The sequence below is a fragment of the Onychomys torridus genome, chromosome 19, assembly GCF_903995425.1.
Source record: "Onychomys torridus chromosome 19, mOncTor1.1, whole genome shotgun sequence".
NCBI lineage: Eukaryota > Metazoa > Chordata > Mammalia > Rodentia > Cricetidae > Onychomys > Onychomys torridus.
In genome coordinates, this window is record NC_050461.1 from 64,064,215 (window position 1) to 64,091,730 (window position 27,516).

General features: G+C 36.3%; 1 protein-coding gene across 1 annotated transcript; it reads left to right on the forward strand.

Moving 5' to 3' along the window:
* Positions 1–895: 895 nt before the first annotated feature.
* On the forward strand, positions 896–23,420 carry LOC118570492 (vomeronasal type-2 receptor 116-like). The gene is made up of 6 exons (XM_036169020.1): positions 896–1,107; positions 15,883–16,174; positions 16,534–17,340; positions 18,048–18,263; positions 19,820–19,943; positions 22,507–23,420. The coding sequence occupies exons 1-6, from the start codon at positions 896–898 to the stop codon at positions 23,418–23,420; spliced, it is 2,565 nt and encodes an 854-aa protein (XP_036024913.1).
* Positions 23,421–27,516: the final 4,096 nt, after the last annotated feature.

A 27,516-nucleotide genomic window follows, 5' to 3' on the forward strand; every position in this document is an offset into this window, starting at 1 on the left:
AAGGTCACCAGGCTATTAAAAAGTCCACCACTAGCCTTTTGGGTGGAAATCAAATTCTGCATTTCTCCTATGAAAGGAAAAGCCCCTGTGCTTAACATTCCTATCTTCCCTGATGTTTATCTGTGAGCACAAGAAGCTCTATACCTTCTACAATGAAGAAGCTCATAATGTCAACCAGAGTCTTAATTTTTGCACTAAAATTATGTGGGAAAATTTGAACTGAGGTATTTAGTAGGTCCATTGATGTTCCAAAATTGAGAAACAAGCTGATTGTGTTATGTGTGGTCTGTAGAAAATGACACATTATAAAAGGAAATCCTGAGATTCCTAGACCCATTATGTCAGGAATACATCCACTGGTTAACTTTGATTTGGAAAGCATGATGGTCTCTATATTTTATATGTGTTATGCTGTATGGGCCTTTTTCACCCTCTCTCTTTCTCCCTTTTTTTTCACCAGCACAGAAAATTCTGATGTAACATGGTTGCCACAGACTCAGCTGTTTACATAGGAAAAGTTTCTTGCTTTACACTTGTGACCAAATCATCCTAAGAGGAGGTCATCCCTGAGATCTTGTCCATCAACTTGGCTGAAGCTGTGATGCCTATGGCTAGAGAAAAAGATTCACAAACATATTTTCCAGTTTGTTTTTCACCTGAATACAGTGCCCCAGATGCAGAGCCTAAGGGAAGAAGAAAAGATTCCAGAATTCTCAATGGCAGTGGGAGAGAAGGCAACAGAAATAGTTTGTATTGATTAGTGTGACAGCCTCACTCATCAACAAGGTTAGAAGTACATATACTCACAAACATGTGAGTTGATTACATACCTCCTGGACACCTTAGCATCTGCATCTAGCATATGTACAAACTGGCAGACACACTTATTAATAGAATGTCCTCATGGACTTTTATCCTTAAGCTTCTCCTGATTCCCAATCTTGTATGTGCCTATAGCAGCTCTGAATGCTATTTCAAAATCAAAGAAGATTTTCACAAAGAAGGAGATGTGGTGATTGGTGTATTTTTCCCTATTCATATTTTCTACACAATCAACAAAATTCAACATGAATCTCTACCACACTATTTCTCAGACTTCCACCTACAGTAAGTACCATTATTTAAGTATTCTTATTTGAATTCATAATTTCTTATCACCAAGGTAAACTATGGATTCAGACTTCCATTTTCCATATATTTATCATCATGGCAAACTGTCTTCTATACTTAAATCTATTTTAAGGTATGTTCCTTTTCACTTCTTTTTTCTTCAATAGAAAGGGGATGTAAGAAAATTTTTATTGACTTTTGTTTCCAAAATTTATATTTTGAATCTTGTGATCTGATTTGTCATGTTTTTACTGCCATAAGATTTTACATGTTATGCATGTTTTGTCTTCACAGAAAAAAAAATGGTTTTCTCAAAGTGTGATCCAGTATTTAAAGGGAATTCTAGAAAGCTAGATGTGCTACTGTGAGAACAGTTGATGCCACTGAAAACTGTGTCTCCTGAGTGCCGGAGGTGATGCTAGAGTGTCAAGACCTGCCTGTGTTAGATGCATTGATTCAGGATCAGGGATATCAGATTTAGAAGTTGGGCTGACTTCTTTGCTGTCAAAAAAATCTCTGCCAGTGTAGGAGTGTAGTATTATATCCTTTGTCTTCTAATCTTAATATTACTTATGTTTATGATTTCTCTATTTGATTCATGCATTTCTAACAAGGTTTACTCTCACCCTCATGTATTTCTTCATTGGAAACTCTGACTTAGATTGTGGCCACATAGGGCTGTTTCTTATTAAGTTAGAAACAAAATCAAACTAAATTTGTGATGGGAAAATACTACCATGATTATAAAAGGTTACTATGAGCATCTCCTCTTGTTTCCTTTTTTTCATACAGGGTACAGCATACAAATGCATTTGTCCCTCAAATCTAAAAGCATTCATTACTTTAGTATGAGGAAATATATGTGTGTGTATGTGTGTGTGTGTGTGTGTGTGTGTGTGTGTGTGTGTGTGTGTGTGTGTGTATACATACATACATACATATATATAGTCTTTCTTATATTAAAGTGTCATGATAATTTTATTTAACCTTTCTTGGCTCCCTAGAAGCAATATTTAGAAATTCATACATCCATAATTTATTAAAAAGATCAAAGAAGAAGGCAATCAGATGCAGCCCACCAGAAAACACTTATTTTTATATACCCAATATAAGATATAAGAAAATCAGCATTTCTATGAGTCTGTGAATATTTTCATAGAACTTCATTTTTAAGGGTAACCATATATTTCAGGAAAGTGGATATTTTATTGACCTGTTTTTTTTGTTTAATCTGTCAGTACACTAGGTCCTAAACCAGTACCCCATGTTTCATTCTTCATCATGTCCTCTGCAACCTACAATTGCTCCTGGTACACGTAACTCTCCATCCCCTGAACTTACCCATTGACTTAATAAACATACTATTCTAAGACATTAGTAAGGTCTCAGCAGCCCCAGATCTCCTTAATTTCAAGTGATAAAATGACTTCCAATCTTCAGTGAACAACCACATTACTCACAAGGCTTTGGAGTCAGGGAGAATTTACTCTTGCATTTAAACAACTTTTAAATTGAAAATAGATTCTTCTAATGGACAATAAATCTCAACCACATTTCTGGCTCCCTCCATTCCTATCAGCTATTCCCCAATTCCTCTCTCCCCAATCCACTCTATCTCATTTTCCCTTCAAAAAGCAGCAGGACTCCAAAAGATAACAACCAAACATGACAAAACACAACAAGAAAAGGAAAATGCCCTCCTATGAAGGCTGGACTAAGCAACCCAGTAGGAATAAAAATAAAAGACTACCAAGTACAGGCAAAAGAGTCAAAGACACACTTTCTCCCACAGTTAAATCCCAGAAAAAAAAAACACAAACCTGACAGCCATAATATATAAGCAGAGGACCTGGTGCCAAGCCATGCAGGCCCCATGCTTGCCGCTTCAACTTCTATGACTCCTTATGAGCCCTGCTTTATAGATTCAGTGGCCCATATTATCCTGGCTTTCCCCATGCTATCTGACTTTACCAATATTCCTATCTCCTTTTCAATGGGACTCTCTGATCTTTGAGAAAAGGGATTTGATAGAGACCTCCAAATTAGCCTCCTCACATAGAGTCTTGCTGTGGGACTCTGTACCTACTTCCATCTGCTGTCAGATGAAGCCTCACTCATGACAACTGGACAAGGAACCAATCTATGAGCATCTCAGAATAATTGCATTGAGTTTTTTCCAGTCCTGATTGGTTCTATACAAGGCTCTGGGCAGTTTAGTTTCACATTCCTGGCCATCCAGGCAGCACTGGTCATGAGTGCCCTCTTGAAGTAAGTACCTCAAATACTAGACATTGGTTGTTCACTCCTACAAGAAACATAAGTACTTCTCTACCATTGTCCAAGCATATCTTGCAGTCAGGACAGATTGTAAGTCAAATATTTTGTGACTTTGTTGATGATTATGTTTGTCTTTAGGTTGACTGCAGAGTATCTTTCCTCACCAAAGAGACTAGAACATAGAGGTAAAAGCTCAATACAGGCAACAGCTTGACTGCTCTATGTTGTGTGAAATCTGTGAATGTTGTCCTACACAATTAGGCCCTTCTGTTAGTTTTTAGAGAGTGATCCTCTCTCCTAGCATCAGCTGGGTTGTTAGGGAATCACCAAAGAACCATTTTGGCCCACAACTCAATCAAATGCATAATGGCCCATCACTGGAATTTTGCCTGGCTACAGAATGCCAGTTCACACTCTGCATTCTTTCTTACTGGGATGCTAACTAGAGTCCTCCTCCAGGATGTTTCCACAGTACTAAATTTCCAAAGAATTTCCCTAAGTGACCCCTATTTCTATTTGTATTTCCTTGCACTTACTCTCTCCATCCCTTTACCCCAACCTGATTCCTCCTGCTCCTATACCCACCTGTCACAATCCAGTCTCAAAAACTATCCTATTCCCCCTTTCCAGGGAGATCCATGCATTCCTCCCCTAAAAAATCCTCTTTACCTAACCTTTATGGGTCTGTGGATTATAGCTTCCTTACTATTTACTCAACAACTAATAACCACTTATAAGTGAATACAAACCATATTTGTCTTTCTAGGTCTGTGCTACCTCACTCAGGATGATTTTTTTTTCTAGTTCCATTTATTTGTCTGCAAATTTTATGTCCTTTTTTAAACAGCTACATAATAGTCCATTGTGTAAATATACCTTATTTTCTTCATTTTTTGGTTGAAGGACATCTAGTTGTTTCCAGTTTCTGGCTAATGGAGACCAAATTAACATAGTTGAGCAAGTGTAATTGTGTTAGGATAGGGGCAGTCCATTGTGTATATGTCCAATAACTCTATAGCTAGGTCTTGAAGTAGATGAATTCTCAATTTTCTGGGGAACTGCCATATTGAATTCCATAGTGATTATACAAGTTTATGCTCTATATCCGCTCCAACATGAGCTGTCACTTCTGTTTTAGTTTGTTGTTTTTTTTTATCTTAACTATTCTCACAGGTGTAAAATGGAATCTGAGTTCTTTTGATTTGAATTTTGCTGCTGGCTAAGAATGTTGAACATTTCAAGTGTTTCTTCACACTTTGAGATTCTTCATTGAGAATTCTCTGTTCAGATCTGTGGCCCATCCTTTAATTGAATTATTTGGGGGTTTTATGCCAAGTTTCTTGAGTTCTTTACATATTTTCAATTTAAGACTTCTATGAGATGTGGAATTGATAAAAAATATTTTCCCATTCTGTAGTCTGCTGTTTTGTTATATTGACCTTTGCCTTTGCCTGACAGAAGTTTATACGTTTCATGAGGTCCCTTTTCTTAATTAATGGTTAAACTGCCTTCACTATTGGTGTTATGCTCAAAAAGTTGTCTCTGCGCCAATGCATTCAAGGTTTTTCCCCACTTTCTCTTTTATTAGGTTAATTGTATTTGGTTTTATCTTGTGGTCTTTTATCAATTTGGAGTTCAGTTTTGTTCAAGGTGAGAAATATGGAACAATTTGGATTCTTCTACATTCAGACATCCATTTTGGCCTGCATCATTTGTTGAAGATGATTTCTTTATTCTAGTATGCATTTCTTCTTAATAAAAAATCAGAAGTTTGTGGGTGTGTGGATTTATTTTGGGGTAGTCAATTAATTTTGAATGATGGACATATATTTGTTTATGTCAATATCATTCAGTTTTTTATTACTGTACTTCTGTAATGCAATTTGAAATCAGGGATTGTGGATACCTCCAACATTGTGTTTTTATTGTTCAGATTTGATTTAGCTATTCTGTGCATTTTGTTTTTCCATACGAAGTTGTTGTTCTATCAAATTCTGTAAAGAATTGTGTTGGTATTTTGATGGAGATTACATTGAATCTGTATATTGCTTTTGGTAGGATGGCCATGTTAATTATGTTAGTCCTACTGATCCATAACCATGAGAGTTCTAATATCATCTTCAATTTTTTTCCTCAAAGACTTGAAGATTTCATCATGCAGTTCTTCAACTTACTTGGTTTAAGTTACTCTGAATTTATGTTACTTGTTATTGTAAAGGGTGTTGTTTCCCTGATTTCTTTTTCAATCCCTTTGTTAATTTGATTTTATGAAGGATACTGATTTTTTTAGCGAAGCTTTTATCTAGCTACTTTGCTGATTATGTTTATCAGTTGTAAGTGTTTCCTGTTGAATTTTTTAATGTCACTTGTGTACATTATCATATCACCTACAATAATTGATACATTGATTTATTCCTGTCCAATTTTCACTCCCTCAGTCGTTCAGTTGTCCTAGTGCTCCTGATAAAACTTGAACTACTCTACTGAATAGACATGGAAAGAGATGGCAGAATTGTCTTGTTCTTCATTTTAGTGGAATTCAATTGAGTTTCTCTCAATTTAATTTTATGTTTGTAACTTGCTGTAAATTGCTTTTCTTATGTTTAGGTGTATGTTCCTTGTATCTTTCCAAAAAGATGTTTTATGATCTTTCCAAGATTTTCATTATGAAATGGTGTTGGATTTTGGTAACTGCCTTTGCAGCATCTAATGAGATAGAGGGTCATGTGTCTTTTTTCTTTCAGTTTGTTTATATAGTGGATTATGTTGACTGGTTTTGTTTGTTGAACCATCCCTGCATCTCTAGGATAAAGACTTTACTTGATCATGGCAGACGATCTTTTACATGTGTTCTTGGATTCAGCTTGTTCTATTGCATCAATGTTCAGGACAGAAATTGGTCTGTATTCTCTTTCTTTGTTAAATATTTGTATGGATTTGGTATCAGGGTGACTGTGTCTCCATAAAATGAATTTGGCAATTTTCTTTTTGTTTCTATTTTGTGAAATAATTTGAGGATTTCTGCTATTAGGTTTGCTTTGTAAAGCTGGTATAATCCCATGATAAAACTATGTATATTTCAGGGAGTGGCTTCATCTATCTATCTATCTATCTATCTATCTATCTATCTATCTATCTATCTATCTATCTACCTGTTTGTTTTTTGAGGCAGGTTTTGCTTGAGAAACAGCCCTGGATATACTGGAACTCATTTTGTAGACCAGGCTGGCCTCAAACTCACAGAGATCTCTGCCTGCCTTTTCCTCCCAACTTTGATAAATGACACCTAAGTCACCTTTCAAGAAAATAGTCCTTTTCTTTTCTAAGTTTTTCCAGTTTTAGTGGAGTACATGCTTTTAAGCTATGTCTTTATGGTTCTTTGGATTTTCTCAGTGTCTGTTGTATACCACTACTTGTTTCTGAATTTGTTAATTAGGATATTCTTTCTCTGCTTTTTAGTTTGTATAAGGCTATGTCTGCCTTGTTGATTTCCACAAAGAACCAACAATTTATTCCAATGATTCTTTGTATTATATGTTAGTCTGAGTTTTTCTTTCAGGAAATTAAAACCATTGACATTGAGATATATTAAAGACATATGATTATTAATTCCTATTATTTTGTTGGTTTTGATGTTGGTGGGATGTGTGTGTATGTGTATGTGCATATATGTTTGAATGTGTGTGTTTTAGGCTTCCTTTTTGTTTTATTTTTCTAGTGTGAAATTATTTATTTCATATTTTTCATGTATATACTAATCTCACTTCGGTTAAAGTTGTCCTTCTAGCACATTCCATATGGTGGGATCTGTAGGTATGTATTGATATTGATATAGCTATATTAAATTTATTGTTATCAAAGCAATAACATATTTTCTATGAATGATTATTGAAATTTTTGCTTGGATTAGTAATCTGGGCTGGCATCAGTAGTCTCTTGGGGTCTGCAAGACATCTGTCCAAACTCTTCTATCTTTTAAAGTTCTCATTGAGAAGTCATCCCTAATTCTAGTAAGTGTCCCTTTGTGTTCATTAATCTTTTTTCCTTGAACATTTTAATAGTCTTTTTTTCATCTGTATGTGTTGTGTTTTGATTCTTTTTTTAAGTTATAGATTACCATTATTATTTTTTCTCCTTTTTTATTTATTATATTTGTGTTTTAATTTTACACATTAGCCATGGGTTCCCCTGTCCTCCCCACTCCTGCCCTGCCCTCATCTTCCCTCTAGCCCCTCCTCTCCATGCCCATCTCCTCCAGGGCCAAGACTCCCCTGGGGATTCAATTAAACCTGGTGTATTCAGTACAGGCAGGTCCACTCCCCTCCTTCCAGGATGAGCAAAGTGTCCCTGTGTAAGCCCAAGGTTCCAAACAGCTAGCTCATGCACTAAGGATAGGTCCGGGTCCCACTGCATGGGTGCCTCCCAAACAGTTCAAGCTATTCAATTGGCTCACTTATCCAGAGGGCCTGATCCAGTTGGGGGCTCCACAGCTTTTGGTTCATAATTCATGTGTTTCCATTAGGTTGGCTATTTGTCTCTGTGCTTTTCCAATCTTGGTCTCAACAATTCACACTCTTACAGTCCCTCCTCTTTCTTGACAATTGGACACCTGGACCTCCACCTGGGGCCTGGCCAAGGATCTCTGCATCCACTTCCATCAGTTATTGGATGAAAGTTCCAGCACGACCTTTAGGGTGTTTGGCCATCTGATCACCAGACTAGGTCAGATCAGGCTTTCTCTCGACCATTGCCAGTAGTCTACAGTGGATGTATCATTGTGGACTTCTGGGGACCTCTCTATCACTTTGCTTCTTCCTGTTCTCATGTGGTCTTCATTTATCATGGTCTGTTATTCCTTGTTCTCCCTTTCTGTTCTTGATCCAGCTGGGATCTCCTGCTCCCCTAAGATCTCTTTGCCTCAAACTTTACCCTTCATTACTCCCACTGTCATCCAGGTTGTTCATATAGATCTCATCCATTTGTCTGTCATTGGGCAATCCCTGTGTCTTTCCTATGGTCCCGTTTTCTAGGTAGCCTCCCTGGAGTTGTGAGTAGCAGTCTAGTCATCTTTGTTTTACATCTAGTATCCTACTATAGGTGAGTACATACCATGTTTGTCTTTCTGAGCTAGCTCAACATCCCTAGTTATCCAGGAAATGCAAATCAAAACGACTCTGAGATACCACCTTACACCTGTCAGAATTGTTAAGATCAAAAACACAGAAGACAGCTTGTGCTGGAGAGGATGTGGAGCAAGATGAACTCTCCTCCACTGCTGGTGGGAATGCAAGCTTGTACAGCCACTTTGGAAATCAATAGGGCGCTTCCTTAGATAATTGGGAATCCATCTCCCCCAAGACCCAGCTAGCACTCTTGGGCATATACCCAAGGAATGCTCAATCATACCACAAGGGCATCTGCTCAGATATGTTCATATCAGCATTGTTTGTAATAGCCAGAACCTGGAAGCAACCTAGATGCCCTTCAACTGAAGAATGGATAAAGAAAATGTGGTACATACACACAATGGAGTACTACTCAGCAGAGAAAAACAATGATATCATGAGGTTTTCAGGCAAATGGATGGATCTAGAAAAAAAAATCATCCTGAATGAGGTGTTTTGATTCTCATGTCACAGGGAACTTTCTTTTCTGATCCAATCTAACTGGTGTTCTCTAAGCTTCTTTACTTTTGTAGACTTCTCTTTCCCCAAGTTAGCAAAATTTTCTTCTATGATTTTGTTGAATGTAGGTTCTCTGCCTTTCAGCTGGGATTCTTCTCCTTTCTCTACTATTATGTTGCTTAGGTTTAGCCTTTTTATACTGTCTCAGATAACCTGGATGTTTTATATCAGGAACTTTTTCTAGATGTAACATTTTACTTTGACTGATATATCTATTTCTTCTATTGTATCTTCAATGCCTAAGGTTTACCCGTTTTCTTTTATGTTCTATTGGTGGAGCTTGTCTTTGTATTTCCTGTTTTCATTGCAGATTTTTATATGCATGTTTCCCTCAGTGTTAGTTTTGTTTATTGATTCTACTCCCATTTTCAGGTGTAGAACAATTTTGTTTCCTTCAACTGTGTTTTCTTGGCTTTCTTTAAGGAATTTATAGATTCCTCCAAAGAGGAAAATATTCCTCTTTAAAGACCCCTATCATCTTTATATAATTGGTTTTAAGGTCTTTTTCATATGCATCAAATATGTTGAAATATTTAGGTCCTGCTATAACATGATAATTGGGTTCTGGTGGAAATATTCTTCCCTGGTTGTTATTTATTGTATTTTTATGTTGGTGTCTATTTATCTGGGCTTGGGGAGACTATAGTTAGAAGTGTTGATTTCTGTGTTTGTCTTATTTAACTGTTGTATTCTTTATTGTTTTCTGTTTGTTCTGTGGATCTTCAGATGGTGTGTTGGGTGTGTGATGCCAGTTTTACTTGCCTGCTCACCTGTGAATTTATGGGGAGTGCTTCCTGTTGTTGGAGGGCAGGGATGAGTAGGCAGCACGTGGATGGTCTCTGAGATCCACAACAGGTATGAGTAGGGAAAAAGGGAGGCTTCAGGTGGGAAGGGATGAAAATGATGATTCAGTCTGAGGGAAGAGAGGCACAGACAATTTACCTGGTTTCTGGAAGGCATGATCAGCAGTTGGGAAGGAGATATCCAGGTGAATTGAGGTCTGGAAAATACCTATGATGTGGGGACAGAAGATGAAGGAGCAGGCTATAGCTAATGTTGTGTTGAAGTAGTAGAGAACATCCTGTAGGTTCGATCTGAGGGAACAGAGAGAATGTAGAAGCTCTGTGCATACCCTACTTGGACATACACATATGATTGCAAAGAGGTCTTATGTTCTCTCTCCTCAATTGTGTTTCCTCACTTTTAACATATAAAATATATTATTATGTAATTATCATATTTTAAGAAGTCACAGCTGTAATTGTAACATTAGGTTTTAATTCCAAACTAATTCATTATAGGAAAACAGTATTTTTATTACAAAAGATTATCAGCCTTGTCTTATGGAATACATTTCCTAAATGCATAGTTTTCATACAGGATAGACCACACAAATATATACTACAACTATAAAATCTTCTGCCTTCCTTCTCACTTAGTACTTTATTCATCATGGCTTTTATCTTTCATCATGGTTTGATTTCTGTATCCTAAGTATAATAAAATATCCCTTGAAATTTTTTTTATATTTTTACTATGGGTATAGGTATGTATGAATATTACTAAGTAGTAAAAGCCAAAACATTTCCTTGAATAAAATGTTACAATATAATGCTTGTTGTAAAGATTTTGAATCTCATATTTAATGTTAGAAATCACATGAAAACTCACTTTGACTAAAATTTATTAGGCTATGTCTTCTGGTAATTATTAAAGATTTTTTCTTTTGAGAATTACAAATAGATAAACATAAGGACATATACATTTAAACAAATGTGTACTATGTGCATTTTAGGAATGGGAAAACTATAAATGTGCCATATCCAAATTTCTAGAACATTTCTCATATAGATAAAACCATCCTGGTTTCCTTGTTCACATCTTCTCTTCTGTGTATTAGCAGTGAAAAATGGTCTAACCCATAGTTGTATCTTGACTCTGAGCACATTCCTCCGTAATTGCCTGTGGCCTACTGGAATTTCTCTTTCAATGGATTGCTGCCCTGTGAGATTTCCTGTTTTTCTCTGCAAATGGTGAAAGTAATTCTTGAATGTTCTCTGAATTTTTTATTGAAGAATATTTGTACTGAATTTATTTACTTGAGATCCACATCTTTGTTGTCTGCCCTGTTGTAGCCACTAAAATTTGTTCATCTCTAACTTGTATTATATTTGGCACTTGGATCTTATTTTTTTCTTTTTTAAATTTTATTTTATTCAATTAACATTTTTCATTTACTTTACATATTGACCATAGATTATCCTTCCACCTCTCCTGTTCCTTCTCCCCTGACTCCTATCTATCCCATTCCCCATCTATACTCCTCCTCTTGAAAATGGTTTTTTACCTCCCTTTTTTCTAAGTGTGTTTCACAGAGAAGACACAATTTTCTGAGATTTTTTTCATAACACCCAGAATCACAAACACAAGGAACCCATCAGATATATAGCAGCCTCCCTGATGTAATGCTGGTAGGTCTTCCTGAGGTGAATGCTGACACTTGCATTGTCAGCACTGTGGGGATTTTTTGTTAACCATTTATCTCAATCTGTAAGTTACAGGATAAACCATTATGGCATTTACCTCTAGTAACAATTCAAACTTTTGTGGATTGATTTTTCTCTGACATGAACAACAAAATAATGAATTATAAATGTTATTTTTTTTCATTTATTTTAATCCAATAAGTAAACAATGATATCAATTATGATTTGCAATGGAAATTATATGATGTTGCAAACATTTCAAAAACCATACAAACATTCTGAGATTTCTAACTTTTCCTACTGATGTGTCTGTAAATTCTGCTACCATTATCAGCCTGCTGACTGTATTGTATATGATCAGTTATACAAACTGTCAAAGGAGAAAATAATTAATGTGACTATAAGGCCAAGACTCTGTTTTGTAACTCTATACCCAAACATGCCTAGTCTCTATTTTTACTTACTTATTTATTTATTTATCTATCTATCTATCTATTTATTTATTTATTTGGTTTTTTTGAGACAGGGATTCTCTGTGTAGCTTTGCACCTTTCCTGGAACTCGCTTTGTAGACCAGGCTGGCCTCGAACTCACAGAGATCTGCCTGCCTCTACCTCCCGAGTGCTGGGATTAAAGGCATGCACCACTACCACCCAAGTATAATTTTTACATGTGTTTAAAGGACAGTTACTCTTCTTTTTGGTGCATATGTCCTACATAAAGAAAGTAATATTTTTTTCTCTATGAAACCACAAATGTATCTTAGTATGTAGTATTTTGTTACTAAATCAAGGAGTAATTTACAAAACACAACATTGTAAATATTTTATTAATTTTATAGAGTTCCAAATAACATATCTCAATCATACTAATCTCAAAATTTTTACAAAAATTTGAAATCACGCACACACACACACACACACACACACACACACACACACACCACTTCATGTCTTCTGTTTTCATTTTAAATAAACTATATTAAAGAGATGTCCTGGTCCTATGGATGTTAACAATCTTATTCCTCTGTAGTTGATATATTATGCACTCAAAAAAACTGTTAGGGGTTCAGAAAACAGAACAGCCACTCTATTAAACATACCTTTAAACCTATCATTCCAGTGGCAGAGAACCATCTCGATCTCTGTGAGCTCAAGGCCACACTGAAAATATCCAGGTGTGGTGACACAGACCTTTAATCACAGGAAGTGATGGCAGAACGCAGAAAGTTATATGAGGAGTGAGGACCAGAAACTAGAGGCTTTTAAGCTTTTAGGCTTTTAGCAGTAGTTCAGCTGAGATCCATTTAGGTGAGGACTCAGAAGCTTTAAGTCTGAAGAATTGTGGAAACAGAATCAGATAAGGAGTTGTTCAGGTGAAGTTAGCTGTGGCTTGTTCTGTCTCTTTGATTTTTCAGAATTTACCCCAATAGCTGGATCTTGACATTTTTATTAATAAGACCTTTTAAGATTCAACTTACATGCCCCCTCTTCCAAAATGTTCTTTGAGCCTTAGGTGTATGGGTTATATTGTAAATGCATTAATATGGAGCAGACATCCCATGTTTAGTTAATCTCTGCAATTGTATCCAGTTGTGGTAGCCTGTAATAGTCTATGTAGGCTGCACAGATTAGCTTGTTTAATACAAGGTAAAAATAATACTCATATGTGGATATAATTGTAAGTATTTGAAATTCAATTACAGGTTATACTGATTCTGAAAAGTGGCAGAAGTTGATTCTCCTTCACACTTAATAGCCTTGTCAGTCACAAGTAGCTGACTAAATACAAAGTGCCAAGCATGGATTTCTTCTTCACCAGAAAGTATTAAGTCCAATTAGGGCAACTGTAGGTTTTCCCAGATCATCAGTGACATACTTCCACCTATCAGAATATCTCATCCATGTTTCTCAAGTAGTGGTTCATTTGCCTTGTGACTAGATAATTCTCCTGCTTGCTTTTCTGCACAGGAAGCTTGCATGGCTCTTTCTGTAACTATGAGAGCTATTTCTCTGTGAGGAGGTTCGATGTCAAATAGAGACTGATTCATGCACTGCTGGAGTCCAGCTCCAGATGAAGATAGGTGGAGGCAAGAGAAGTGACGGAGGAATCAGACAAGGGACACTTCTTAATTTTGGTTAAGGAGAGAAGGACAAAGAGGAAGCGCATCTATGTATGGCTTGTCCTACCTGTGTCTCTCATAGGCTTTATTTATACAGAATTTAGTTACTAGGGATACATTCATGATGTTCCAAAACATAGATCATATCATTTTTTGGTTTTGGACATGTGTTTCACTTCTTTTTGCTCATCTTCTAGTCATCATTAATGAACTATGACAAAAGAGAGTCATCATTTCCAATCATTTTCCCTCAGGTTTTTATATCATTAATAAACAGAGTTATCATTCTTACTCATTAACCCCATAACACAATTTTTGAGAATCTAGAGGCATATGACAACATCCTGTTCTCAGGCTGGTAGCTTTGGTTGCTTCAAGTACACTAGACCAAAACAAAATATTCAAGTTACCAAGGGCATTTTGCCATGTCTCAGACATTGTATTAATATCTCTTAGTGGTCAGAGTGCCCAGGGAAAATCTTCAGGCTAAAGCTGCTGTAGTTTTTATTCAAATCCTTTCATAACACAATGTTTATATTTTATATCTTTATAGAATTTGGCATTCTGTTTTTCCTTGACATTATAGTTGCTCTAACTTTTAAGAGAGGGAGGTCCTGACTTCGTATACATTTATCATCTTTCCACTATGTAGTTTGCGCATCAATATGTCTCTTGGTGGGGCAGAGTTGTATGCCACATAATTGTCTGAGTGTACAGCGGGAAGATGCTTGTAATTGGAGCTGTGGCCAACTGCTCTAGCCCACCAGATCTTGTTGACATTTTTTAATTTACTTTGTTTGAATGTCTTGTTTCAGTATAAGTACAGGGACAAATGTTTCAAGAATGTCTCATAGCCACATGAAGAGACCTGTGGCTTCTTTATGTGTCACAACCTCAAAGGCATAAGGAAGGCCTTCAAGTAGATAAGGATATCTCCCTAAGAGTTGATGAGGGATAGTATGTTCAGGACTTCCCTGGGGAAGCTTAGAAGCAATATTCCTGGAAAAAGGCATAAATGATGCATAGGGAATTTTTTATCAACCCAATATTCCCAAATTGTACAAATATTAAAAGTGCCCCCAAGTTTGTAACAGGTGGAGATAAAAACCAAAGGTGGCATGGCAGCCATCATGTGGTTCAGCTTTGCTGGATTTTTGTCAAGTAGCTGTTCTGGCTTTATGACTTCTGCTATTCCATTCAGATATGGCTGTGGCAATGCACATCCTGATTCTCAAATGTGTATTGTCTTTAGCAACTGGATCTTATCTTATTTTTCTGGAAACCACTAAGGACAGTGGCAGTAGCCTCTATTTTGTGGTGAGATCTCTTTATCCCTCCAACCACTAACTAAAATGGAGATTTCCAATGCCTGTAACTGGTGTGTTTAGTTTCTTAAAGCAATTTTTTCTAAATTGCAGACTTTGACATTAAGAAAAAGGTTGTCTTAGAAAGCAAAGGGCTTCAGACATAAATGAGATTACCTGAGTTCAGATTCTGAGAAACTACATGATTGTACATATGTAATCCAGTAATCATATATCATAATGGGGAAAAATACACAAGAAGCCCTGGAAAAATTTAATGGAGACAATCAGGCACACAGAATGGGAACTCTAAAGAGAGCCTATTAAAAGAACTTGTGAAGCTATGACTGATCCTTGACATTGGGCTTTGTCTTGCACACATAACATTTAAAATTCCTCTATTTTCACAGACAATGTATATGAATATAAATGAGACATAAATATTATAAAATGAAACAAAAACAATATTTTCAAAGAAATAACAACTGTTTATCTAGAGAGTTTGCATTAACATCATACCTATTGATTAGGATATTATCTTAGAAAATTGGTTGCATTAATCAAAGCATATAAGCTTATTATAATTAGAGAATCTAAAAGACCAAATCAATGAACCAGGAGATGTGTCATTTCATATCTTTGTTCATATCCACAGAGAACTCTTAATGTAGATAAAATAGAAGAAGATATAAACAGCTTTCTTAGACCTGTCAAAATTTAGGCATACTTATTTCATACTAACAAAATATTATACTCATCAGAATTCTAGTCACTTAAAGAAATACATTGAGTATGGATTTTGTGGAAACACTAATATTTGCACTACAAAATATATTGAACTAAGTCTGTAGATGTGTGTAGTCTATGCCCTTTTGTGTATTTTTATGTTATGTATGCAGGTATTATTTTAGGAACTACAAATTTCTTCTGGCTCTAATGTTTGCTGTTGAAGAAATCAACAGGAACCCATACCTTCTATCAAACATGTCCCTGGGGTTTGATTTCTATAATCTCCCATACAATGAACTACAGATTCTTATGAATGCTGGTATTTGGCTCACAGGACTGAGCTATCCCCTCTCTAATTACAATTGTGCAAAGGAAAACAAGGCAGCTGCTGTGATCACCGGAACATCATGGAAAGCATCCGCACACATAGGGACACTCCTGCAACTCTACAAATTTCCACAGGTGAGTTATGGTGTAGAAAAAGAAAGGTATATCTCTGTCAATGGCATTTCATGTAACTTCAAAGGAAAAAGAAGGACACTAGGATAACACATCTATAGAATGCACATGTCCAGAGACTTGGTGATAGACCCACCTTTATGTTGCTTAGAATAGAAAGGAAGAAGACGAGGGACCAGAGAGGATGTGTTATTAAAAGTGGAAGTTGTGGCAGTAATTTTCTGCAAAACTCGGTCAGAGATATTTGTCTTCAAAATAAGAATAAACATAACTTCAAACTGACCACTTATTGCTTTTGGTTGAGAATATATTTAATGCCAATGTTTTTTTTTCCCTTATTTTCTATTTTGTTTTCTCTTCAGCTTACTTTTGGGCCTTTTGATACTATCTTGAGTGACCATGGTCAGTTTTCTTCTGTCTACCAGATGGCCCCCCAAAACACATTTTTGTCACTTGCCATTGTCTCTTTGATGTTTCATTTCCACTGGACCTGGGTTGGTCTATTACTCCCAGATGACCACAGAGGGACACATATTCTATCAGATTTAAGTGAAAAGATGGAGAAGAGTAGAGTATGCATAGCTTTTGTAGAAATGATCCCAAGCACCTGGACTTCGTTTTCCAACAAATTTTGGAAAAATCTAGGGAAGATCCAGGAATCACTGGCCAATGTCATCATTATTTATGGTGACATTGATTCTCTACAAGGTTTAATGAGAAATCTAGGGCAACAGATTTTGACACAGAAAGTCTGGGTTACAAACTTTCAATGGGATGTTACCAACCACGCTGATTATTTCATGATAGACTCTTTCCATGGGAGTCTCATTTTTGAACACCATCATGAGGAGATCGTTGAATTTACCAATTTTGTTAGAACACTTAATCCATATAAATACCCAGAAGACAATTACCTTCCTAAATTGTGGTTTTTGTTCTTCAACTGCCCATTTTCTGAGTTTAATTGTCAACTTTTAGAGAACTGCCAACCCAACGCTTCACTGGAATTCTTACCTAGGCATATTTTTAACATGGCCATGAGTGAAGAGAGTTACAATATATACAAAGCTGTGCATGCTGTGGCCCACAGTCTCCATGAGATAAGTCTTCAGCAAGTACAATTACAGCCAAATGAAAATGGAAAGACAATTGTGTTTTTCCCATGGCAGGTAATATGCCTTTCATTATATTGGAACATTACCAATGTAACAATTTGAGCACTTACTAAGGGACCAAATAATTAGCTGTTGTGTCTTTCAGTATATTTTATTAAAAACCAATGCAGAATATATAAATTTTCAGATTCCCAAAGACTAATGCAGATCCATTGCTGAGGAATGGGGTACAAGCAGCAAGGAGGAATTCAGATTAGACAATATATAGTTGATATAACAAATAATCTCATATCATCCTCCTGGAAAGAAAATTCATAAGACATATTCAGAATTCTTCCATATATTTCTTCAAACAGTAATTATGGAAGTGGATCCTTAAAAAAGCAATAACACAGTTAATTTCAACATTATCTTAACACCAAAATGAAGCTTTTAAATACCCTTTAGTCACCAGGACCATCATTTTACTCACTGAAATACTGATTATACTCCAAAAGTAAATGTGTTTGTCTAGTTTTTCAAATTTATGTTTGTCTTATTCAATAGCAACTGATTTTTTATTTGAGATTGGTCTGTTTTCTCATGAATGGTGACTGCCCATTGAAAGACAGAATGGAATCCCACTCAACAAGGCTACCATTGCCTCATTGATAGATATATTAAAGTTTGTTTTACATCAGAGATTTAAAATAGTGAGAGAAACACTATAACAGTTCTGTTCTATGTCTTGCATGCACTTTAACACAGTTCATGCCTTTCAGCTTCACCACTTCCTGAGGAAGATTAATGTGGACCACAACATGGGTTTAGATTGGAAACAGAATATAGATGCTGAGTATGACATTCTCAACTTTTGGAATTTTCCAAAGGGTCTTGGACTAAAGGTGAAAGTAGGAACCTTTTCCTCAAATGCTCCCCAACATCAACAGTTGTTTTTAGATGAGCAGATGATAAAATGGCCAGAAACATTTTCAGAGGTGGGCTATCTATTATGTCAATGCTTTCAATTTACTGTGAGAACAAGAATATATTTCTCATTGTCATAATCTTTTGTTTCTCACTCAAGGCCTATCATTATAAAATCACCTGTGTGAAATAACAAAAAGCTACTAACAACAGGAGTAGGTTGTTTTCTCATGCCTTGATTCTGATATGTGGAAACATTTCAACTTTAATTATTTTTTAATGTTTGTGTATGGGTTAGTTTATGTCAACTAGACAAAAATATGGGACATCTGTTAAGAAGTAATATCAATCCCTAAAATGTCACTTAGTTCAATGTATTGGAGAAAGTATGTGCTTAGTGATTACATTCTGGAAAAGTACAATAGTTAGGGTTTGTTGCTCTGATCAAACACGATGACCAAAAATGACATTGTAGAGTTTATATTCAGTTATGGTTCTGGCAGTACGAGAATGCATTATAGACATGAGGCATGACAAGAAGTAGCACGGAGAGAGGAATAAGGACTAATGATTAAATTAAATACTACCTCTGTCAGTACACAGGTAGTATCCAAAGAAAAGTGGAATTGATATAATGCTTATTAATCGTTTAAAGATCAATCCAATGATATAATTCTTCCAGCAAATATTTACCTAATACACTTTCAATATCTGCTCAACTAATGACAATGGGAAATAAAAATTTAAATACCTATGATTCTAAGAGGTATTTTTCATCCAAACCACCACATAGGGTCTCTGCCAGAATTAATTCACTGCCTCTTAACACTTGATAGGTCTATTTTGATTCTGTGCTTAGAAGTTTCTTGTCTATACCATTATCCTTTCCCACTTGTGACCCTAGAAAGGGAGAAAATCATGATTTTTATGTGTGTTTACTTGTCTGGCTACTGCAAAAGAACAAGTAATTAAAATAACATAAGGAAACATTTATTTTGGATGAATGTTTAAAGGCACAGTTCCTTACCTTTGGAAATGCAAGGTTGTAGAAGTATTAGGTTAGTGATAACATCACATTAAAAGCCAGTAGTTAGGAAATAATGCTACTCTCATATTTCTACTTTTAATTCATTCTTAACAACAGCCAATGGAGTGGTGATATTTACTTCCAGAGTGGCTCTTTCACCATAGGCAAATTTCTCTATGAAACCCCTCACAGAAATGTGTGAAGGTTTGTTTCCACAATGTTTTAAAGTAAGTCCATCAACTTAACAATTAAAACACATAATTGAGGTGGAAGTAATAGTCATTAAACCTAATAAACAGTAAGAACAGAGAGAGGGTCAATTTAGAAGGTTGCTTTGCCTTTCTAAGTCAAATCCCCAATAAACCAACTTCCTTATAATTGTCTCTATCTCATTAAGATTTCATAACCTACAACACTGTGATAATCTGTTGCTCACTCTGTAAACACATGGACCTTTTTGATTGGCTCAGTCTTTGAAAACCACATTCATTTATAGGCATAATTGTAAGTAAATTAGTTGTAAAATATTCAAAACCTCTATATATCCAGATTTTTTATACAATCCTATGCATTTCAAAACCTTTTCTTTGTTCTTTTCAGATTCCCCATTCTGTGTGCAGTGAGAGCTGTGGGCCTGGTTTCAGAAAAGCTGCCCTGGAGGGCAAGGCTGTCTGTTGCTATGATTGCACTCCTTGTGCAGACAATGAGATTTCCAATGCGACAGGTAAATATGGGCTTACAGGGAACTTTCCTACTTCCTTACAGAAGTCTACAATACTAAATCAAGTAAAAATATCATGTAGTGGAGGCCAGAGACCTCAAACCAGACTCTGCAATGAACGCTAGCAAGTAGAGATGTATGGACAAAGGGGTATATGATGTGGCTTATTGGATTGTACTGCAGTTTCCAAGAAGAGATATTTCCCTTTTATATTTTTCAATATTTTTATTTTTTTCTCTTGGATTTTGTTTTATTTGGGGGTGCTGGGGCAAAAGGCAGATGCACAGGGATGGGGAATGGATAAGATCAAGATTCATGTTGTGAAAAACACATAGAATAAATTTTTTTAAATTAAAACAAGAACTGGAAACATAGTAAAGGGGAAATATCTGGCAAGAAGTCAAAGACAAACTTATTTCTCCTTGTTTTTAGCAAGTAAAATATCACAGTTTATTACAGTCCTCTTGAAACAGCAACTGCTAGGCATTGGAATTTATACATGGTTTAGAATTGTGATCCACTACATATATTTTTTACTGAAGAACATATTTCTTTTTTTAATTTTTTAAAAATTTTAAAAATTTTTTATTGTGTACACAGAAGAGGGTGCCAGATCTCATTACAGATGATTGTGAGCACCATGTGGTTGCTGGGAATTGAACTCAGGACCTCTGGAAGAGCAGTCAGTGCTCTTAACCTCTAAGCCATCTCTCCAGCCCCAAGAAACATATTTCTTCTGCATGTAATGTGTTTTATTTCACAATGCAATTTAACACATAATTTTAAAGTATCAAACTTAATGCTTTTCAAACTACATTTGAATCACATTTAGGACTCACATAGTCTTTGATTTATTGCATCTAATAATTATTCTTCTTAGATCATCCTTTCATACAGATCATTAGATTGTAAATGTGTGTTTGGTCTCATATATAGTTATCCAATATAGCTAAAATTTCAATTTTCCTTCATGAGTACAATCACTGCCTTCTTATCATGCTCCATTCATCAGTATGTAAAACAGTAACTTCACAACATTCTGAATTGTGTGAAATGTAGAAATATATCATGATCCAAAACCTGGAATGAGTTACAGAATTTCCAATTAGAGGAGTTTGTCATGAACACATTTTTGATGCCTTCAATGATGAATAAAGAAACTGTTACAGTCAGTACATCCACATCTATCAACACAGTTGATCTATAACTTATATCAATTCAGAAATTCTTTAAATAGATCTTTTATTTCTTAGAGAATTTTGTACTAAATATTTTGATCATATTTCTACCCCTGAAATGCTTCTAGATCTACCTCTACCTTTCTAACTCCTTTACTACTTATCCTCTCAAAAAAAAAATATTAGCTGCCCAAATATTCTTGGGTGTGCAACTTGCAGTGGAGCATGATATTACCATCAGAAGTCACACTCTTAAAGAATACCACCTCTTCCTCTTCTAGCAGATATGAAATTCCTGTGTCTCCTCAGATAATTGTGGAACTTTATGCCAACCTCATTTTCATGGTGGGTTCTTTGTGAACTAAGATTACAAAGGTCATGTACATGCTATCAAAACTATAAATATTTATGTGCAAATGTATGGCTGTGTCTTGATACCACTGTTTCCTTTTGGTATTCTACTGCATCTGAGTTTTAAATCTTTTTACTCTCTTCTATAAATTACCACCATCGATATATATAATGGACTGTATCCCCAACTGTGTGTGTGTGTGTGTGTGTGTGTGTGTGTGTGTGTGTGCCACTCACCTACACCTAATTCTGCAGGTTTCCTGTTTAATATTTATACATTACAATATGCATTTCAAAAATATGTTAAGCAATGCATAATTGAAAATATTACTGATGGAGTGTTGCACAAAAAGATGATTCAATCATAAAGGAGAAATGTTAATTCAATATAAACAATTTTTATGTAGTATATCATGATTCTTTATAATAGATGGAATTATGTTCCATAAAACACTCAATACAAAGGAGAAAACCACCACAAAACTAACATGTCCAAGAAAGATAGACAAAAGCAAAATCTGAGAGATTAGCCTGATAGAAAACTCTGAGAGCCACTTTATTAACATGTCAAGACAGCTTAAGGAGACATGAAAATATTGAAGAAGACTTAAAACAATGAATTTCATTCTACTAAAAAATAAAATGGAAAATATGTTAATAAATTTTATAAATTACATGAAGTTGAAAGTCTGGCAATGAGTTCAGTTTTTAAGAAATACAAAAACAACCTATGACATAAAATATATGACACATAGCTCAACGTGCATGTATTTTTGTTCAAGATGATTTTCAAACAATTTCAAGGACAGAGTATTAGAAATGTGCCTTTTGAAGACCTAAAACTATTTCAAGAGTTCTCTATCTGTGACAATATATGCTTTCACAGTGAGAAATTTTTCACTAGAGTACTTATTTCTTTGCCTCAAGAAAAATAGGAAAGTGACTTAGGTAGTAGCCTAATGAGCAGGTAATAGGAAAACAATTAAGAGAAGAGGAATCACATCATCATAGACTCACAATCATTTATTTCTTTCCAGATGTGGATCAGTGTGTGAAGTGTCCAGAAAATCATTTTGCCAATACAGAGAAGAACCAATGTCTCCAGAAAGTTGTCAGTTTTCTTGCTCATAAAGACCTCTTGGGGATGATTTTCACTATCATAGCCCTGTGCTTCTCTGCACTAACAGCTGTGGTTCTTGGAGTCTTTGTAAAGCACAAAGATACTCCCATTGTAAAGGCAAATAACCGGTCCCTCAGTTACACCTTGCTCATCACACTCACTATCTGTTTCCTCTGCCCCTTGCTCTTCATTGGCCGTCCCAACACTATCACCTGTATCCTGCAGCAGACCACATTTGGAGGTGCATTTACTGTGGCTCTTGCCAGTGTCTTGGCAAAAGCTATTACTGTGATTATTGCCTTCAGGGTCACTTTTCCAGGGAGAGTTGTGAGGTGGTTAATAGTATCAAGGGCCCCAAATTTCATTATTCCCATCTGTTCCCTGATCCAAATTGTTCTCTGTGGAATCTGGCTAGGAACTTCTCCACCCTTCCTTGACCAAGATGCTCATGCAGAATATGGACATATCATCATTGTATGTAACAAGGGCTCAGCTATTGCTTTCCATTGTGTCCTGGGATATCTCTGCTTCTTAGCACTTGGGAGTTACATCATGGCCTTCTTGTCCAGAAATCTGCCTGACATTTTCAATGAAGCAAAATTTCTGTCCTTCAGCATGCTGGTGTTCTTCTGTGTTTGGGTTACCTTCCTCCCTGTCTACCACAGCACCAAGGGGAAGGTCATGGTGGCTATGGAAGTCTTCTCTATCTTGGCTTCTAGTGCAGCACTTCTTGGCTTCATCTTTGCCCCAAAGTGCTATATTATCTTGTTAAGACCAGATAAAAACTCACTTCATTATATGAGGAAAAGAGACCATTCCAGAAAAAAATAACAGTCTCCAAAGCTAGATTAAAATATATCTACTTCCTATGTTAAAAAAATAAATACAAATACTAAATACTGCACAACAGCATTCTAATTGTGTCTTATAGATTTATAATATTGGTTTGATTCTATGGGCAATTATTTCTTCATCAGTTGTTTGAGTCTCTCTTTGAAATGGAGCCACTGATTGTTAATGTATGAAATCCAGGTTGTATTTTTTGTATACAGGACCTCCCTATGTATGTGTATTTGCCTAGAAACTTCTATGAAGGTCATGATATTTTGAGCTCATAGAGATCTAATTACTTCCTTCAATGATCCAAGCTTGAGAATGTGTGGAGAACACCAGTACCATTTTTAAAATTTATATCATCATTTAAAGTAGATCATTAATTTTCAAGAAATCACTTTAATTTTCTTGTAAACTCCATGCCTATTCTCTTCTGTGCTGAAATTAGTCACATTCATTTTTTATTTATTTAAATTTTTATTGTTTCTTTGTGGATTTCACAGAATTTATCTCAGTCCCACTCATCCCACATCCTTTCATATCCAACCTCTGATCTTGCAACTCCCCCAAGATATAAAAAAATTAAATTTAAAGAAAATTATAGAGAAAATAAAAATCTAATAGAAGCTCTACTGTGACACAGTGAATCACCCAGTATACCCTTTAGACCATACAACTTTCTTGTAAGTGTTAATTGAAATGAGCCATTGGTATGAATAAGGACTCTGGTTCTTGCTTCACTATTGATTCTGGGCTTTTACTAGGACCCCTTTTGCATATCCTGTTATTGTCCTATGTCATGGATTTCTTGCAACTTTAGGTCCTGCCTGCCCCCTTTGAGTGCTCCAGCAGATCATAGATGGGGTGGAGGTTGGGATAGGTCAACTCATAGCCATAGTTCTGGACTTTGGTGATTGCTGGGTTGCTCAGCCCAGCTCTCCATCCTCAATACTAGGTTGAGTTCTCCAGTATGCCCCCAGCAAGCTCACCATATGCATTAAGCAGCAAGGGGTGAGGATGGTTCCTCTCTCACACTTTCCCTCAGGGCTCATCCACAGCTATACCATCAGGCACAGTTCTATTTTTTCCCAGATGGGGTACAGGACCTGCTCTATTGTGTGCTATCATCAGTGAGGTGCTTGGCCAGCTCACCAGTTCTCATTATCTCAGGACCAGCTCCCCCACCTTCCAGAAGTGGTTGGGACAGGACAAGGGAGGGCATCTCTGTTTTATTCAGGCTACCATATGGCAGATGAAGGGAAGGGTCAATTCTCCCTAGTTCATAACCAGTGGGGAGGGGGGCCAACTTATTGGAGGATTTATTAAGGCAACTCCATGTAGTTAAAAGGGAGATTTATTTTGCAGTAACTTACATCAAGTAAAGGGATAAATTACAGGCACAAGGAGAGGTAAAGTGTAGTCTAGCAGTGTTGTCTGGAGAACTCTGTTCAGTCTGTATCCAGCATCCAGGACCTACAGGAACCAAAGGAGCAGGCACATCCAGATTTTGGGTCTTAAGATCTCCCATCTTGGCCCCACCTCAGGGGAAGGCCATATGTAGGCATGACAGTTACCAGAAGCCACACTGGGGTAGTACTTCTAGGTCAAAGCTAGAGCAGCTACCCACTACATACACTATGTGCAGACCTATCCTCTCAGCATTGATGATAACCGAAGCTTCTGATAGCAACACAGATCATGGCTGAGTCAGAGCCCTCGGTGAAGGTATGGCCCTTGGAACAAGCCCAGGCACAGACATCACCATGGCCTCCTGATGCAAACATGCCATCCATCTCAAACCTCTCCTCACTGCTTTCACCTCTTTGGATCTGCTTCTCTCTATAGGACATAAACTGTTTTGTCTCTCTGTCTCTTCCATACTCTACCCTATATGTACGTACCTTAATAGATCTTGACAGTGTCAAGCAGGTCAGTGATTCCCCACCTGAACCAAGGCAGGGAGCCACAGAAGGCACATAGATCTTTGTCTCCCACATAGTCTTCATGGCACTGAGCAGGCTTCTCATTTTTTTACTCCCAGCCTATGGTGGAAAACCCTTGGCAGTTATCTCATATTTTTAAATTTTAAAGTGGATTATAATATAATTCTACCTTGTCCTTTAATCAATTAAGTTAAATACTTCAAGAGATATATTTATAGATATTAATTTTATTGAATATTCAATTTTTAATACACAAGATTGTAGCACAAATCTTAAATGCCTTATTAATAAAAACAAACTCAGAATCAGGTATGGGGTGAACATTGAAGGATCAGAGAGACAGAACTAGCCATAGCTACCTCACTTTGGCAATTCCTCAGCTGATCCTGTTTCCTCAGACTAAAAGCTTCTGAGTCCTCATCCAAAATTTATCTCAACTGAACTGCTGCTCAAAAGACTAAAAGCTTAACCAGCATCTAGTTCCTCATCCTCATGCCTGAAATACCTTTCTGCTTCCTGCCATCATTTCATGGGATTAAAGACTCTTGTTACCACACCACCTGTCTCCAGTGTTGCTTTGAACTCACAGAGATCCAGAGATCTCTGTCTCTGGAATGCTAGGAATGAAGGCATGTGTGCCACCATATTTTGGCTTCTATATCTAGTGACTGTTCTGTTATCTGACCCCAGATAAGTTTATTAGGGTGCATAGTATTTTGGGGAACACAATATTACCACACAAGATTTGCACGTTTATCAATTGGTTTCTGATGCTCTTAAGATAATTTTACCAGGTTATCATTTGTTTCATTTGTAGTTATGTGCTTGTAGAATATGAGATCTTAAAAATTCAATGTACTCTTATGAAAATAATTATGTACTAATCTATTTCATACTGTGTTGCATGCCAAATTAGGGCATGGACTTACTTAGAACAGTATTTTATCACCCAAAATCAAATGTCAGTTGATCCAAACATTGAACTTAAAGTACATTACACACAAGTGTGATGAAATATATCATATGTCTGGGTGTTTGAAGTCTAACTGACTCCCTTCACTTCTCTTCAAATATAAAATGTACACATCTTTTATCTAGTCACTTCTGATTTACCACCTTTTCTTAAATTGGTTTATATCCATATATAAAAATCATATATTGGTTACAGTCTTCAATTTTATTACTGCCACTTTATTCAGAATTTATCATCATTTTATAAAAAAAGGCATACACTATACTAAGTAAAAGAATTCATTTCCATCTGGCCAGGATTATGTAAAAGCAAATATTTATGAAATTATCCTATATTTCTTACTGCATGACTACTGTACAAGTCATTATTATTATTTTGCTCTTATGTATATATCCCATGCTATAGTCTAAAAAATGATGTTATATCTGTAATTGTACTTAAGACCCAACTGAACATGAAGGAAATCTGTCTTAGTCTTGAAACATAGTGAATTGCCAAAGGCTAGAAAGGTTTGGATCTTGAAACTGAAGTAACAACTGTGACTTTCCTAAAGCAGCATAGTTTTTAAACATTCTAAATAGTTTCTTTATTTTCATAATTAGATCTATTTTTCACCTTACATCATGGCACCTTCTCTTTGCCACAGATGAAGACCATTAAAAATACACAGTCAAAGAAAGGAAGGAAGGAAGGAAAGGAGGAAGGAAGGAAGGAAGGAAAGAAGGAAGGGAGGGAGGGAGGGAGGGAGGAGGAAGGAAGGAAAGAATGAAAGAAGGAAGGAAGGAAGGAAGGAAGGAAGGAAGGAAGGAAGGAAGGAACAACTGAGGAGCTCAATCCCAACTTTTACATCTTCAACACAACTCTGTCACTCAAGGCTAATGCTAAGAATTCATTGATGAATAGGGTAGAGAAATCTTGTAAGAGCCAGAAGACAAGAGAGTTTGCTGTGGATTGCATCACTTAGGAATGTCAGCAGCTACTCGTAAAGACACAGAAAGTCTCACCAACACAACTGCCTAAACATGAGCTCAAGAAGGAGAAAAACAACAGATATGCTGATGTGATTGGTGAAAGCTCAGGAGGCTCCAACCCTACCCAAAGGATGACAGGAACCTAAGGATTACCAAGAAAGGGATATTACTCAGGGAAGAGAACATCATTTGGTTTTCTAATACAA

Excerpts from the sequence above, each read along its gene's own strand:
- LOC118570492 (XM_036169020.1), top strand. The coding sequence starts at position 896 with ATGTCCTCATGGACTTTTATCCTTAAGCTTCTCCTGATTCCCAATCTT. Across the intron at positions 1,108-15,882 it reads TTCTCAGACTTCCACCTACA|GTATTATTTTAGGAACTACA; the intron begins GTAAGTACCATT and ends TTATGTATGCAG. Across the intron at positions 18,264-19,819 it reads GGCCAGAAACATTTTCAGAG|ATTCCCCATTCTGTGTGCAG; the intron begins GTGGGCTATCTA and ends TGTTCTTTTCAG.